Below are 16,807 nucleotides of genomic sequence, written 5' to 3'. Positions count from 1 at the left end.
AGTGAATGATTGATTTCGCAGTATAACATAGCTGTAATCATGTTTAATGATTTATGACTGCAAACGTGTATAAATCACTCAAAGCTTTTGAACAAAAATGTCTGACTCGAAGCAGATTTTTAAAATTAATATTGGAAGATTTAGACCCAAAATATCCACATCTATTAATTATTTGACAGAACATTGACTACATTATACCCATTACTGAACCAATTGATTGAAAACCACCTGTAAATAGCCTGTCCTGTTACCTTTAAGGTATTTAAACGCATGATCTGCTGCTAAAAGCCCTATTAGCAACGTTTAACCATTTTAATGACTGAATGTAACATATCATCTTATTTTGTATCTGTCACTTTCCTGTCATTTGTGATCAGGATTATGAACACTTCATAAATTGTTTATAATATAAAATATTATCACAACTGTATAATAACAACGGTTTGAGCTACAATTGCTCACAAATATGTTTATTAACACTTTAAAATGTTCTTAAAACTACATTATAGTGTACCATTGTGTGCTATAACCTATATATTATGCTGAACTCTAAATGAGGGGGTCACTGGTGAGAAGTGTTTTATTTTGACATTACGCGTGAGAATAAACGACATTCAGCAGGACAATTAACACAACCACAGACATTTTAATGTAAGTTGAGACCGCATGCAGAATATTTTAGCAGTCGACCTTCTATTCAGCGAAACGTTCCTTTTTTTCTTTGTTTCTAAAATTCTAGTTTTCTTTCAAACTTTTCATCAAGTTGTGCACGTGAATATTTAAATTGACATTAAACTGGATGTTATTAAACAGTGCTTGATGAATTCATTGGCTGTTTTCATATCAGACACAATGATCCTGGAGGTGTCAGTGTTTCGGCTCTGTGCCTGATTGATTCTGAAGGCTAATTCTAATTAAATCCTTTGAGACGTGTTGAGAAACGGGGTTCCAGCCTGACTACAGAATATATCTTGTGTCTGTATCTGTTCTCTAAAAGGATTCATAAATGTGCTCTGAATCATCGAGGAGCTGCTGCCTCTCTAACAGCAAACGTTGAGCTTCTGGATCAGCCTCACGTGCGCCTTGCATTTTCAAAAACAATGAAGTCTTTTACATAAAGGCATCACTTGGCTTCGTTTCGCCTGTTCATTATGCAAGAATTAACTCAGATTTACCAGCGACGCATTAAACACGGAAGCAGCTCTGAATACTCAAAGTAAAAGTACAGAAGCATCAGCAACAAAATGTACTTTAAGAATCAAAATGGTGCTCATCCTACAGAATACTTCCATTATCATTCTTCTTCTTCTTCTTCTTCTTCCTCTTCTTCTTCAGATTGCTCCATTGTTGTTATTCCTGATTTAACATTTGAGAAGCATTTTCATGCGGCAGCTGCTCAGAGATGGTGGAGCTAGCATTCAACTACTTTACATATTGCTGGGTAGTTGAATCTATAATCTATAATATAATATCTCTATATGTGTCGGAGGTTTTGAATTGATTATGTGTTTTGTAAAGCAACTTGTTAATATTCTGTCAGCGTGGATGCGTCACTGACCCACCTCTGTTTCAGGTGACCGTTTCGTGTTGATCTAAGTTGAAAGCAGGGATGCGTTGGTGGTGTTTTATGATCCTGATCGGAGTATCTGTCAAACCCAATCCACTAGGTGTTCGTGTTAGTTCACATTACGGCTGCACAGCGTGTTGAGGATACAGAAACAGTTCATTAAAGTACAGTCTGACAGCAGATCAAGTCTGTTTTAAGCAAATCAAACTTGAATCTCAGACTGTCTGATGGTTGATGGTTCCATTAGATGTTCAGTATAAAATCTGACACTTCATCAGGTTCAGTTTTCAAACCGACAGCAGAACCTTCACCTGCAAAACACACAAAACAAATACATTTTGTGTGTTTTTCAGTGTGAGTGTCTTGTCCAGTGTGTCATAAAGAACCCATAGTTGTAGAGGTGTAAAAAGTACATGTTTCCCCTGGAAGTGTAGGAGAGTGGAAATACACAAGTACAGCTACTTTAAAAGCTGCACATCAGTCCAGGCCTGGTGTGGATCTCCCTGCAGACACATGAAGCTCAGCTGCACCTTCTTTTGGTCTTTACAACATAACATGGACGCTGCCATTTGTGTTCATGTGGGAACTGCATGCTGCAGAAAGTGTTGGCTATAAAACGAACTGGTTTGAAGTGGTGGAGCGGTGACTTGGCAAAGAATTGACCTGATACAGCTCTCATGGAAGAATTGTTAATCCATTACTGACAGAGAACCCAGAAGCGATGGCAGATATCAAAGTCGTGCTATCTCTTCAAAAAAAAAAAAAAAAAACAAGCCCGTGATTTGGGGCTCATTAATGATCAACCAGAGAGACACTCCACCTCTACTCCGGTTAGCAGCACGAGGGAAGGAGGAGAAGGAGCTCTGCTGTCAGCCACTGGTTTCCTCTCTGACACCAGTGGGTCTCCATCACACTCAACTGGGCCAGGGAGCTGCCTTCTTACTGGGCGGAGCTAGGCTCCAAAAAAAAAAAAGGGGGGGAGTGGGGGGGGTTAATGGAGGTGTGTGGGGGTGTGAGAAGGGAAGGAGGAGGAGGAGGAGGGGGGCACATTAGCTTCTTGGACAAGTCTTTCTGCCCCGCTGTCAGGTAGTTGAGAGTTTGTTTGTCCAAAGCGCCGGCAGACATGGACATGGCAGACTACAGCGAGGCTCTGGACCCAGCCTACACCACGCTGGAGTTCGAAAACATGCAAGTGCTCCCCTTGGGCACAGGTGAGTCACATATATGCAGCTCTGGTGTTGAACTTTGAAACTTTTACTGATTTAAAACTTTGGTCGGGAGAGGACAGAGGGAGCTCTGGCATGAAGTGATAAAAAGGGGTCATCTGTCCATCCGCTCCTGCCCCGCAGAGGGACGATCCTGCTCGGTGGTCTTCTTTTATCACCTCTGGCCTCGATAGTAAAACATTAAGAGATTTTGATTTACGAGACTCTGTTCTCGACGCGCTCGGGGCATTCGGTGGGGAGCAATTTGAACCTGTTTCAGCCTGCGGACCGACGTGGTGTCAGATCGATTGCAGCGAATTGATATTCATCCTGTGATGAAGCAGTAGTTTGAGTATCGTGAATCTCCTGTTTCAAACGGTCTGTTCCCACAGAGTCTAACGTGAAGAGAAGGGGCTCAGGTGTTTGAGAAGTGCTCACAATGACACCAACTTATTTGTACATGCAGCCTCCCATGACGTCTGGCTGCGATCCTGATTCTAAAATTCCCAATGAGACCGAAAAGGAAGCTCGACGGGGAGCGTTGCTCAACTTTTCCATCACTTTTGTGCTTCTACTTTATTATATTAATGCAAATGCGTGTTGAGTCATTTTTAATCTATAGCTTGTGCCGTGACTCTATGATTGATTGACCCAGTCTGGTGACTGTGTGGGTGACTAAAAACCGTCTCCAGTGATTGCCTTTTCAGAGCTAATCAAGATGACATCAATTATGCTCTGTTGACTCTGTGTGAGCTACTCAGGCAGGTGACTGATCCCTGCAGGCTCTCAGAAAGGCTGGTTTTGATCAGCCGTCAGTGGAGCTGATCACTGTATTCACTCCAGTCGTTCACACCTTCTTAAATCAAACCAGAGCGTTTCACAGCTTCTGAACTGCAGACATCTAGATGATTGTCATATGATAAACTTTTCTAAAAGCACTCTTCCTCTGGTTTTCCTGCTGGGCTGAACGTCAGCCTGCTGACCTGATCAGACTCTTCCTCCCTCTCTCCTTGTGTCAGACTCCTCACCGGCTGAGAGCGCCAACATGAACGCCAGCAGCCACCTGGGGGCGGGCAGCCTGTGTGCCATATGTGGAGACAGAGCCACGGGCAAACACTACGGGGCGTCCAGCTGTGACGGCTGCAAGGGCTTCTTCAGACGCAGCGTCCGCAAAAACCACATGTACTCGTGCAGGTGAGGACGGATCTATGACAGATTTTTGAATCCTCACCTACTGCTGATGTGCCACTGAGGCAAAGCATTGCACATCTGCTCCTGCCAGCAGAGACTGTTCCCAACTATACACTGAAAAACATAAACTCCTGTTGTTTTTCACAGTAAATTGGCAATAAATACTGCAAAAAAGAACTAAAAGCTAATGATTATTTCCATTATCAGTTAAACTACAGATTATTTTATTTAAGAAATTAATCGATTTATCTATTTTTTTCTATAAAATGTCATACAGTAGTGAAAAATGCCTATTATATTTTCCTACAGGTCGAGGTGACACCTTCAAATGTCGTGCTTGTCTGAAAAGCTGTCCAGAATACGAATATATTTAGTTTACTATGAAGGAAACCACCAAAATCTCACATTTGTGAAGCTATAAACAGCAAATATTGGGCCGTTTTTGTTCAAAATTGCTGCAGATTCTGTTAATGAACTAATCATTTAATCTACTCATCGTTGCAGCTCTGATTGCATCACTCATCCGAGCTTGTTTTTTTGATTCTATGGCAGGTTCAACAGACAATGCGTTGTGGACAAAGACAAGCGAAATCAGTGCAGATACTGCAGGCTGAAGAAATGCTTCAGAGCCGGCATGAAGAAAGAAGGTGGGAAGCTATGAACTCTATTTGTTTTTGAGATTCTTGTGGAAACAGAATTTCCCATTTAATCAGCAAATCAGTGGCAGAGTGTGAGCTGTCTCCACACTGGATCGACACAACTTGTGTGGGTGTGTTGCAATACCCGCGAGAGTAGTGCTTTGTTAATGTTCACTCCGTGGAGCGCCGAGGTCTCTAACCAGCTTATGCTGAGCAAACATTTCCGAGCAATAATAGCCATATACTGATAAACATGACAACTTGGGAAGACCTATTTCTCTTTTAAAAGGCTCTGCGTTCGTTGTGCAATAAAGAAATGAAAAACCTTTTATTGTTTTCCTGCAAAGTTTTCTATTCATTTTTCTTCTGAAAATATCGTCTGAATGTAGCAGCAGTGATGATCCTGTGAATCTGTGTGTGTGCTTGTAGCTGTGCAGAACGAACGAGACAGAATCAGCACCAGGAGATCCAGCTATGAAGACAGCAGTTTACCATCCATCAACGCACTCATCCAGGCAGACGTGCTGTCGAGACAGGTAAGACCCACTAAATCATCTTTCATCATCACGTGATCAATCCCCCGTACCAAAGGCACGGGATGATTTCACGTCTGCGCTGCTTCGTCCAGATCACCTCCCCTGCTCCCATACTGAACGGCGACATCAGGACCAAAAAGATCGCCACCATCACAGACGTGTGCGAGTCCATGAAGCAGCAGCTGCTGGTGCTGGTGGAGTGGGCCAAGTACATCCCAGCCTTCTGTGACCTGCCCCTGGATGACCAGGTAGGACTCATACACAGACGCAGTGTACATAGTTGTATAGACCCTCTGGTCACTCATCAACCAGTCTGCTCGAAGCCATAGTGTGGGCGGCGGGGGCTCATGTCTGCAGAGTCAGTGAATGTTCTTCCTAAATAAACAAAACTGTAGTAGAAAAAGATGAATGTATGGACATAATAGCTGAATATTTCTGTTTACCTTGGTTCAGCTTTGCTATTGTTCTTAGTTGCACATCTGTTTCTGTGTAAGCAACTAAAAAACGTCAAACTTGGCCAATAAAGCTGATTCTGATTGTGTGTGAAAAATCACTCAGGGCTACATTTTTTTTCACCACTCAAAGCTCATATTCTTCAACCATGATGGTTAATGTATTTTAATCCTGAGTTAGAATATGATGAGCTGGTTTTAAAGTTGCACCCCCCCCTCAGAAACAGTGCAGAATCATTAACAGTGTGATCACCAGGCCTTGGTAACTGATTTGCTGATGTTATGTCAGTGAGGGAGCCAGTGTCTCTCCTCTCTTTACGCAGTGAGCATCAGATGAAGGGATGGAACGATCAAAAACATTCAAACCAGCATGTGGAGGATTGAGATTTCCCTGCGTCATCGTCATGCGACTAAAAAGTGAATTCATTCTCTATATTTCAGGTGGCGCTGCTGCGAGCTCACGCTGGAGAACATCTCTTGCTCGGCGCTGCAAAGAGGTCCATGCTATACAAAGACATCCTCTTATTAGGTAAAACTGACACACGGAGCAGTATTTCACCACACTCATCACTTCATTCTGCTACAACAAAAGCATTAATTAGACTGTTTGAAGAATGTACACTTTTCTCACCTTCAAGTATATGAAGTGTATTCAAGTAGTCCTTGAGTACCACTTGAGTAATACTCGAGTATACTCGAGGTGTACATAGGTGCTAACTTGGCACAAAGTTCCCCAGTGACAATCAGGACTCATGAGCATTCAAAACACACGTGCAGTACAATTGTATTATAACACCAACGTGTTGGAAATATACTTAAATATACTTCAAATTAGGTGAAATTAAAGTAAATGCATGCTAATAGTGTTTTCGCAGGTCTTTAAAAAAGTGTACTTCTCATAAGCACACTTCATTAGTACTAATTGTAATTTTGTACACTTTTAAAAAGTGCACTTAAGTACAATTTATAATACACTTACAAGTACTTTGAAATATCACTTTAAGTACTGCAGAATTAGTATATCCTTTTTTAAAATATGTAAGTACAGTTTAATGAGGTCTATTTAGAAGAACACTTTTTAAAAGTAGATAACAAACATGCTCTAAATTAAGCACAAAAAGTAAAAGTGTACTTGTAATGACTTTTCCATACTTCAATTATATTTCAAATACTAAAAGTATACTACTGTTTGACCTGGGACATCCTGGACTTAATTCTAATGTCGTTTTTTAAACCTACATGTGATTCTCCTGCAGGAAATGACTACATCATTCCCAGAAACTGCCCGGAGTTGGAGGTGGGCAGGGTGGCAGTGAGAATCCTGGATGAGCTGGTGCTTCCCTTCCAGGAGCTCCAGATAGACGACAACGAATACGCCTGCTTGAAAGCCATCGTTTTCTTTGACCCAGGTACTTCTGCTCACTGAGCTTCTGGATCGTGTCAGCTACTGTTCAGACCAATAATATCAGTGTGGAGTATTCAACACACTGTTTGTTCCAACTTAATAACACACTTCTCTCTGTAAACACTCCTTTTGTTTGCCCACAGATGCTAAAGGTCTGAGTGACCCTGGAAAGATCAAGCGGATGCGCTACCAGGTCCAGGTCAGCCTGGAGGACTACATCAACGACAGGCAGTACGACTCCCGGGGCCGCTTCGGGGAGCTGCTGCTGCTGCTGCCGACGCTACAGAGCATCACCTGGCAAATGATCGAGCAGATCCAGTTCGTCAAACTCTTTGGCATGGCCAAGATCGACAACCTGCTCCAAGAAATGCTTCTCGGAGGTGAGCGCTCTCTCTTTCTTTAAAAGGCCCGGGTTAATATACAGAATCCTCGTGTTTAGTAGACAGCACAGAGGATTCTTTGTGACGTCAGATAAGCTGTAGTGAATGACTCACTGGATATTTGTGTGTTTTGTTTCTCAGGTTCTGCCAATGAGGCTCCACACGCACCTCACTCTCTGCACCCTCACCTGGTCCACGAGCACCTCAGCAGCAATGTTATAGTGGCCAGCAGCATGCCGACGCCGATCCATAATGGTCAAATCTGTAAGTACACAGCACATCAGTACAAAACGTGCAGCGCAGCTGTTGTGGCATCTATGATTTATCCTCTGTCTTCATCTTAAATATTGAGGTTTCTCATTGCCACATACACAAAGAACTGAGGTTTGATCAGTGCGACCAGAAGCATTAATCTCAGTGAACCGCAATCAATGATATTTTAATTAACAGACTGTCAAATTCCCCTCACCAGCTCCATGTGCAGCCTAGTCAGGTAGCTGGAAGGACAAACAGGCTTGGCAGAATAATCCTCTAATTCTTCATGGAAACTAATCTGGCTTATTTTGTCAAAGAGAACTTCTGTTATTCTTTCTTAACATGTTTAATGCTCTGAGAAATTTCACAAAAGTGCTTATTCCTTATCTGAAAATTGTGTTGCCCCAAGATATGTTAGCCACAGAATGGTAAATATACACCTGCTTATGCTGCAGTTTCTCCCTCTGACTCTCTCCTGTTTTTCGTGTTCCACTTTTCAGCCACTCCTGAAACCCCAATCCCGTCTCCACCTACTGCCTCCAGCTCAGAACATTATAAAATGGCTCAGGGGGTCATAGCCACCGTGCCCAAGCAGCCGACCTCCATCCCTCAGCCTACTATTACAAAGCAAGAGGCCATCTAACAGTCCTCTGAGTCCTTATTCCTTCAGTTTTTTTTATTGTGTTAAATCAGGGTCTTTATATGTACGTTTATACACAATCAGCATCGAAGCTGTTAACTTGACTGAAACAATAAAGTAGCTAAATACGTCAAATGTAATTGCAGTGATGTCCCTTGCAGATTGCTGTTTTTCTTCAGGGATCTATTTGTTCACACATGTAGCTGCAGCTTGAGCTCCACCGCTCGGCGAAGGCCAGACAAAACTATTAGCACCAAAACTGTCCAGTCGTGCTGTTGTTCTGTAAGATCGACACGTAGAAATACATTGCTGTACATATAGTTTATTATTGGGTAACATCACTTCCTTTAGCATGGCCTCAGAGTGTGCAGCAAGGCTTATGTTAGACATGGTGACGTGACCATGTCAGTATTTCATGAATGTTACAACAGGCCTTACATTGTCATGTATTTAGTGTTGCACAGTATTTTATTTTATGTTTATTAGTGATAAAATGATGTCAACTTTCAGTAGGAACTCAGAAGATTTCATTTTATCAAGAAAAATGAAATGAAATAAAAAAGAAAATCCCTTGGATGAGTTCAGCGCTTTGCTGTCTCTTATATATAAATATTCTGTGGCAGGACTAAAATATCTGTGGTTTGTTTTATGTACTGGAAATGCATATTTACAGTAGTAAAATTTAACATGTTAAAATTTATGCCAGGAAATCTTGGTACATATGGTCTGTGGTGCAACTTTGTAAAAGTCACAGGCAGACACACTGAGGAAGTTTCCCAATAATATGTTGTATTGGTTTTTGAAAAATATATTATATTTTTTGTTTAGTACTTTGTTGTGGTTTAACTGATGGAATAAATTGTGCCTTGTAACCTGTACTGCCTTACAAAAACAGGCGATGTTTTGCCTTACAATGTGAAGATGAATGAATAAATCTCAAGGTCTATTTTTACATTGCATTTTCTGCAAACCATGATTTCTGCTATGTGTGAATATAAACGAGGTGTTTTCTGAGGAATGAATGTGACGCTCTGAGGAACAAATGGTGCAACTTAATGATGAAGTCAGACATGTTGGACAGCTTGTGGAGAAAAAAATGGGTCCAACGTGGCAGTGCTGCCTGTTCACTGAACTAACGCAAGATGTGGCTTCAGACTGATAAAAGTGCCATAAAATCATTACAGATAGCACTGATCCGAGACAGAGAGGGTGGGGGACACCCTGACAAAATGTGTAGCTGTTTCCATAATGTTACCTGCCAGTGCCACTGGGAGGAGGACAGCACACTGACATGACACACGTTTGACTTCGACTTCAGTGGAAGCTTCAGATATGAAGGTCATCCTCAGATATCCGAGGAAAGTACTTTATTTTACCAAAACACAAAGCACTCACGCCTACATAAATACAATCCACATTTATGTGAATATGTAAATATGAATCCATTAGTTTGAGGAAATGTTTTTCGAATTTGAAGTGAACGTACCTGACAGACCTTGAGACGACATGGAGCCGACAGGGACGCAGTGTGAGCAATACACAGGCAACCTCTGCCATCTATCGCATTCAGGTGTAACTGATCATTCGACAAAAAATGGGAAAAAGAAATTCAAGTCACATCAACCCTCCGAACATATAGTTTCACTGATTAACTAACAAAAACAAAAACAGAAACGGTGGACAGGTATATCGAAACTATGAGAAATAGGCTGCAGCTCCACGCAGTATGCATTAAATTCTGTCTCCTGCCATGAAAACTACAGGCTATATTTTCATTTTTGCGCTGTAAATATAGGCCTAACGCTTTAAACTAGTATCAGTATTCTATACGCATACGAAGAAGTATGACATTTCTATTTATATCAGTTTGCAAGATGTGAGCTTCAGGTGCACTGAAGAAGACTTAAGCCAGGGGGATGCCGGGTGTAGCGTTTATTTTAGTAAGTAAAATCTTGCGATGTTAGTTGGTCATTTGTGAACATAACAAACAATTCTTTTAAAGTAAAAAACGAGAAACTCGCTAACCACACATGAAAACTATATTGTGTTTATTTATTTTTTCCATCCTGTTTGCGCGACATGTTGTATCTTGCTACTTTCCGAGTCGTACGGGAAGGCAACATAGCCATCAAAACAACAGGCATACGACTCCACCGCTCTGGCGCGCGCGTCACGTGCTGCATATGGACCAATGGCAGAGCAGTGTTTCTCTGCCCGGAAATAGGATTTTCCTGACAGGTCGGTTGTGATTTCTGACGCTGGTTTTGGGTCGTCACGCTTGTGTTTTTGATGCCATTTCATCACTTGCCAATGGCTGCTCACAAAAGGCATCTATGTGTGTTGTAGTCGGTTAATGTTAAACGCATTTTCGGGTTGGTATTCAATCATTATTCTGACTTGAATTCTGTCGCATCCGTTCTGCTCAGGATCAGGATGTACTAGCCAGTTCGTGTCTGCTGAGGCTCTGACTCATTGCTAAGCACAGACGTACAGTGAGTATTTTTGCGCTGTTATAGGGATTCATCCTACTCTTCTCCGGTATTAGGGAACGTTTTATTATCAATACCTGTTGTCAATTCAGGTTAAGTGGTATTGTTGGATGTAAACTATGTGTGTGACACCTGCCGGAGGCTAACGTGACAGCCCAGGAACTAGTCTTTCTTTCAGTGTTTTCATGGCCGCTCTGGTGCCTCTTCTGTGCTGCTTCCCAAACAGCTTCACCCTGTCAGTCCATGGCTGATCAGCATGAGTCCATCGATCTCAGGTCTCCTCCAGTGGACCCATCAGCAGCTGCAGGGCACAGCTGGTTCCCTGGACCACCTCCCCCCATGTATTCCTGCACCCTGACCCCTGAGCTGGTGGCCAAGGCACGGGAGGAGCTCCAGGAGAAGCCAGAGTGGCGTCTCCGGGATGTCCAAGCACTGAGAGACATGATACTGAAGGTTTTGTCTTGTGCCTTTCTGTCATATTGATGTCCATATAAACACAGGCAGCCTCATTCTTGTTTAAATGCTGCCACTTTAGTAGAAAACATCCTTAAAATTATAAGAATTTGTCTCTATAATTCCAAAAACTGTCTCAAATACTTTCTGACTTCTTCAGCCTGTGGCTTTCTGCCCCAAACCCATTTGTCTTACAGAAGGTGTAAATCTTTAAAGATAATTTTGGAAAATAGCTGGGCACTGTAGTTTCTGGCCAACCTTACTTAAACAGTTAATAAGCAAAATAAGCAAAAGTCATCCACAGACTTTGTGATCTAGTGTGTATTAACAGCAGCAGGACAATGTATATGGGATCAATTCAAATTAAACTACAGTGCCCATGTCCATTGCAATGAAAGAACATGTCACCCAGTGCAACAGTGTGGCTCAATGTTGTGTTTATTAGACAACAATGGAGCTCTATGGCACAAACTAAAGCATATATCAGGTTTTAGATAGAAACACAATACTTATTTAAAGGATGAATTTGTTGCTGGTTTTGGTCTTTTCTTGAGCTTTGCTGACAATGAGAAAAATCTAGAATATCACCAGACTTGTCACAAGTCGTGCTTTGTTTTCCAAATCTTGCGAAGTTGACTGTTTTCATCTACTCTGCAGGAACAGCCCAATCTCAGGACCAGACTGGACGACACCTTTCTCCTGCGCTTCCTGCGGGCCAGGAAGTTTGACTATGACCGCGCCCTGCAGCTCCTGCTCAATTACCACGCAGGCCGTAAGGCTTGGCCAGAGGTGTTCCGGGACCTGAAGCCATCCACAGTGAAACACGTCCTGGACCTGGGCTTTCTCACGGTCCTGCCACAGCCAGACCCCAACGGAAGATACATCCTCTGTCTCCGGCCAGGTTGGTGTCCGCTTCATTGGTGAATTCAGCAGTCTTGTAGTGTATTAAGCATATTATAATTACTGTTTTCCATTTACCTGCCATATTTTTCAGTGCACGATTGATCATGCATGTACGAATACTGAACTCCGTCTCCTTATACAGGAAAATGGAAACCAAATGATTATCCATTTGTTGACAATGTGAGGGCCATTTATCTGACTCTGGAGAAGCTGATCCAGCCGGAGGAAACGCAGGTGAACGGTATTGTCATCTTAGCCGACTACACCGGAGTGGGCATGTCACAAGCATCCAATCCGGGCCCATTCCTCGCCAAAAAGGTTGTGAGCATCCTCCAGGTGAGTAATCTTACCATCTCACGATCTGATGACGCCTTTATGTTTGAATTAAATGTATTTTTAAATGAAATCCGCAAAGAATTATTATATTTTTTTTTCTGAAGGCAGCATTTACTCGAAATGTGATTTTATTTTGTAATGAGACGGCAGTAAATATGAGTAACTGTGTTAACACACGAGAAAATCAACCTTGTCATTTAGAATAGTGGCTCTTGAGATTTGTCATGACTGCAGAGTGGGTAACATTTACATAAGCACACAAAACACAAGTGAAACGACTGACAAGGACCAGCTGTGACTGTTTCTGTTGCTCCTCTAATTCACAGGATGGGTTTCCAATCCGAATCAAGGCTGTTAACATAATTAACGAGCCCAGGATTTTCAAAGGCATCTTTGCTATAATTAAGCCTTTTCTGAAGGAGAAGATGGCAGAGAGGGTAACTATTGTCCTTGAATTGTCTCTGACTCCTTTGTTTTGAACAAAGGACTGTTTTGAATCGTGTGCCTCCCTTTCATCCACAGCCTGTGCTCCGAAATAACAGCATATTTTCATCTGTGAAAATGGAAGGCCAGGGATATTGATTTCAGAGGAATGAACTCAGACCACCAGATACGCAACCCCTTATTTTCCAAAATCTCATGAGAGGGTTTGGTTCGTGTTCGTGTCAACCTGCAGTAATTGATTGTTATTCATGTGGGCACAGTGGAGACAAGCTGACATGTTATCACCTTTTACGTTAATATGGCAAACCTGTTAGCATGCAGTTGCTTATTAACACAATCAGCAGATGCGGAGCAACATTAGCATTTAGACTCATGTACCACCTGTTCAGTATTCACTGTAGCTCTGGTTTGTGTTTCATCAACTCCAGAAGCAAAAATGTGGCTCTTTAGCTGCTAGATGCTCTGCTATGTTCATAAGCTAGTCAGTGACTTTGTCTTTCTGCTGGTTTGTGCTGAGCAGGTAACATCCTGTTTGCTTTCAACAGCTTTTCTACTGAAAACAGCTGAAGAGGGCAGTGAGAAAGAACCAAACAGTAAATTTGTTGGCCTTAAAAGCAAAACAATGAGTTGAAAGAAGCTATAAGGCTCTGTAGAGTTACGAGTGACGGCTTTCACATGGCATGAGATATTGTTTATAGTCACTTTAAATAATGAAGCTGATGGTGAGGCAGGTGATATCACTGACATGGCATCTGTGCCGTCTCCTCATACAGTACATCCTCCACGGCTCAGACCTGCGCTCCCTGCACCGGAACATCCCCCGCTCGGTTCTCCCGGAGGAGTACGGCGGCACCGCCGGCCAACTGGACATGTGCGCCTGGTCGAGGCTGCTGCTGGACTGTGAGGAGGAGTTTATAGTGGAGTTCTGCCAGCCGGATCCACTAGAGGGCGTGTTGCTCCCAGACTCCATGCTGTTTGAAGGGCAGCAGGCCAGCGGGCAGGACGATGACACCTTCAGGGGGCTGCGCTCTCAGCTTTACTACTGTTACTGATGCACACTGTAGGTGCATACACCCCCGTCACTGAGAGGACATTTTCTGTTTCATTTGAAACATGTGTGTAGACTTTTACAGGGCAAGTTGCCAATATTACACGATTTATTTTACTAACGAAGCAGCACTACTATAGATGGATAGTCTTTTCTAGTTTACACATAGCCCAGCATTTAACCATGGTTCCAAGGCAGCTGCAGGCTCAGGCAAAGAGGTTTTTGACTTGAGCAGATGCATGTTTAGTCATTATAGGTGTATTGAAACACATTTTGCGTGATGGAACCTTTCCTCCTGTCCATACTGGCCTTTAAATGACGCCTTCCTAAAGTGCATCCAGTGTGGATGGGGGATAAAATCCACTGTCCTCATTTTGTGTTTAACTGAAGCTGAAATGAGGCTTCGTCTGTACCAGTCAGACAAATCATGTGGGCATAGGGAAAAACACTGTCCAGGGAATTTCATACTACAAACACCAACTTTTGAAGTTTAAAATACATTTTTTCCTGGAACACAGACTGTGGATTTGTCCCCGATCTCGTCCGGAGGGGATCTTTAAATGGCCAGGCTGAACAGGGGGAATGATTACAGCAAGCAAAAACTGTTTCAATGTACATACGGCCATGCTAGTACAGTACAGACGGGAAAATGTGGCCATTAGTACTCTGTCTGCATGGTGACATCGCCCCACCACTCAACTCAAAAAACAGTTTTTGTGTATGTAAGCACCTGATACATTGCCTTAAACTGTAATCAATAGATTTTGCCATATATGATAAATCATGTTGAATTTGCGTGTACCAAAGCAATATTCAAGTGTATTCTCATCAGGACTTGCATAAGAGCGGATATACTTCATTAGATGGTTTTTGCTGAACATCTAACTACGCAGCATTTCAGGCCTTTGTTGAGTTGACGCTTTACTTTCCTCTAGCTTGAATCTTCTGAGAGGATTATTTTTCTAACTTCAGATAATCTGCCTTATGTTTTTTTGTTCAACCTTTTTTGACCTGTTTGCCTGTGTTTCCTCACTCAGTCTTAACACAGGGCCATTACTGGTCACCGGAGTCACACTGGGAAAAGATCATTCAGTCCTCACTGTATACACATCTGGTTTGCCAAATTTTACACCAGGCCATGTACAAAAATGTGCAATAATGTTGGACCTTTTTTCTCACTGTAGCTGGGAGTTAACTTGAATTGTTTTCATTGTCTTTTTTATTTTTGTTTTAAGCATGTCTGTGACTATAAGCTGTGTTGTGTTGCAGGATATTTATCGTCGGTAGTGAAGACAGTAAAGTAAAATTCAACAGGAGAAAGTGCTATTTGTGTCTTGTTTGTGCTGGGATGCTGTTGTTGGCAGAGAGTGGTGGTATGCTGCAGGCTCTGGGGAAGCTGTGGGTATTTTCACAATATTATTGCAACTGACTTGAGCAGCGTTTCCCAAACTGGGCTCATGGGTCCCCAGAGACCTCAGAAGTACAGTGGGGGAAGATATATTTAGATATTTTACTTCACTAGAAGTAGTAATACCACAGTGTAAAAATACTCAATTGAAAGCAGAAGCCTTGCATTCAAACATGCACTTGAAGGACCAGTGTGTAGGACTTAGCGACATCTTGTGGTGTAGTTCCAGATTGCAACCAACTGAACACCCCTCACCTCACTGTCCCTTTCCAAATGTGCAGGAGAGCTTATGATGGCTGTGAAAAATGTGAAAATGCTTGGTTTGTCTGTTCTGGGCTACTGTAGAACATGGTGGACTCTGTGGAAGAGGACCCACCCCCTCTGTAGATATAAAGGGCTCATTCTCTAGGGAACAAAAACACAACAATTCTGATTCTCAAGTGATTATATGCAAATAAAACATACTTATGGATATTATATTCAGTTTCTGCCAGTAGATGCCTCTAAATCCTACATACCGATCCTTTAAGTGAAAGTCTTTAAAGAAATATGTGCTTGAAAGTACTTATAATGCAGAATTAGCCTTTTCAGATCACTATGTCATTATATACACTCAGTTGCCAGTGTATTATTTAAAATTATTATTTCAAACTAATGCAGTCTAATACAACCTCCCAGCGATAAATCCTACCTCAGTGAATATACAATGTGTCAACAAAAACTGAACATTGTAAATAAAGGTAGGTTGCATTCTTTATTTGAGTGTATATCATATTATCACAGATGTATTAACATTTGAGCATCATTCTCAGGGTCAGCTGGTCACAGAGCAGCAAGGTTTCATTTACACCTATGAACTAACTTCACTGCTGGGTCGTTCAGTCTGCAGCAAAGTGTTGTACTTCATAAAATGATCACGTGATTTGGCTGTAAAATCCTCACCTGCAAAGTAACAATACCTGTCAGATAAGCATGCAGTGGAGTAAAAACTATGATGTTTCCATCTGAAATGTAGGAGTATAAGTATAAAGTAAAATTGCAGTACTCAGGTAAGGTTCAAGTACTTTAAAAGTATATTTATGTACAATACATGAGTATGTATGTAATGTTCTTTGTTTCCAACACTGCATAAATATCCCTTTACTTAAGGTCAGTAGTGTTTAACATGGAGTTCAGGGATCAGGTGACTAGATTAGAAAAAAAAAGAAAAAATGATGTCTTTGAACAATGAAGAGCTGTGTCTTCAGTCAAGATTAAAATAGGTTTGGAATGAGAACCTGCTGCTTTGCTATTGGATCGTTTCCATCTGGAAGATTCACACAGAACTCATTAATTTGTTCTGTTTCTTTCATGAGATTTTGACTTTATTTTAACTCCACGCAGCCTACGCGGTTGGATATTGTTAGTTGCTGTTTCCATGGCATTCATTTAGTGAACGAGACTTTTTGTTACGCTGT

General features: G+C 41.9%; 2 protein-coding genes across 4 annotated transcripts; both read left to right on the top strand.

The window, feature by feature from the left end:
- The first annotated feature begins 2,663 nt into the window (after window positions 1–2,663).
- Window positions 2,664–8,457, top strand: hnf4a (hepatocyte nuclear factor 4, alpha). 2 transcript variants are annotated; one of them, XM_041945871.1, is made up of 10 exons: window positions 2,664–2,778; window positions 3,792–3,966; window positions 4,516–4,610; window positions 5,031–5,137; window positions 5,230–5,385; window positions 6,031–6,118; window positions 6,846–6,998; window positions 7,138–7,374; window positions 7,516–7,638; window positions 8,130–8,457. In XM_041945871.1, the coding sequence occupies exons 1-10, from the start codon at window positions 2,691–2,693 to the stop codon at window positions 8,270–8,272; spliced, it is 1,365 nt and encodes a 454-aa protein (XP_041801805.1). In that variant the 5' UTR covers window positions 2,664–2,690; the 3' UTR covers window positions 8,273–8,457. The 2 variants fall into 2 exon arrangements, with proteins under 2 accessions (XP_041801805.1, XP_041801804.1); XM_041945870.1 differs by having other exon boundaries at window positions 2,670–2,778; window positions 7,516–7,668.
- Window positions 8,458–10,491: 2,034 nt separating this feature from the next.
- ttpal (tocopherol (alpha) transfer protein-like) lies at window positions 10,492–15,256 on the top strand. Of its 2 annotated transcripts, none has more exons than XM_041945993.1 (7): window positions 10,492–10,507; window positions 10,696–10,761; window positions 10,985–11,211; window positions 11,869–12,112; window positions 12,257–12,450; window positions 12,777–12,887; window positions 13,668–15,256. In XM_041945993.1, the coding sequence occupies exons 3-7, from the start codon at window positions 11,002–11,004 to the stop codon at window positions 13,944–13,946; spliced, it is 1,038 nt and encodes a 345-aa protein (XP_041801927.1). In that variant the 5' UTR covers window positions 10,492–10,507; window positions 10,696–10,761; window positions 10,985–11,001; the 3' UTR covers window positions 13,947–15,256. The 2 variants fall into 2 exon arrangements, with proteins under 2 accessions (XP_041801927.1, XP_041801928.1); XM_041945994.1 differs by having other exon boundaries at window positions 10,500–10,604.
- The last annotated feature ends 1,551 nt before the right edge of the window (window positions 15,257–16,807 follow it).

The sequence above is a fragment of the Chelmon rostratus genome, chromosome 10 (genome assembly GCF_017976325.1).
Source record: "Chelmon rostratus isolate fCheRos1 chromosome 10, fCheRos1.pri, whole genome shotgun sequence".
Lineage (NCBI taxonomy): Eukaryota > Metazoa > Chordata > Actinopteri > Chaetodontiformes > Chaetodontidae > Chelmon > Chelmon rostratus.
This window is presented reverse-complemented; position numbering and strand designations above follow the sequence as displayed.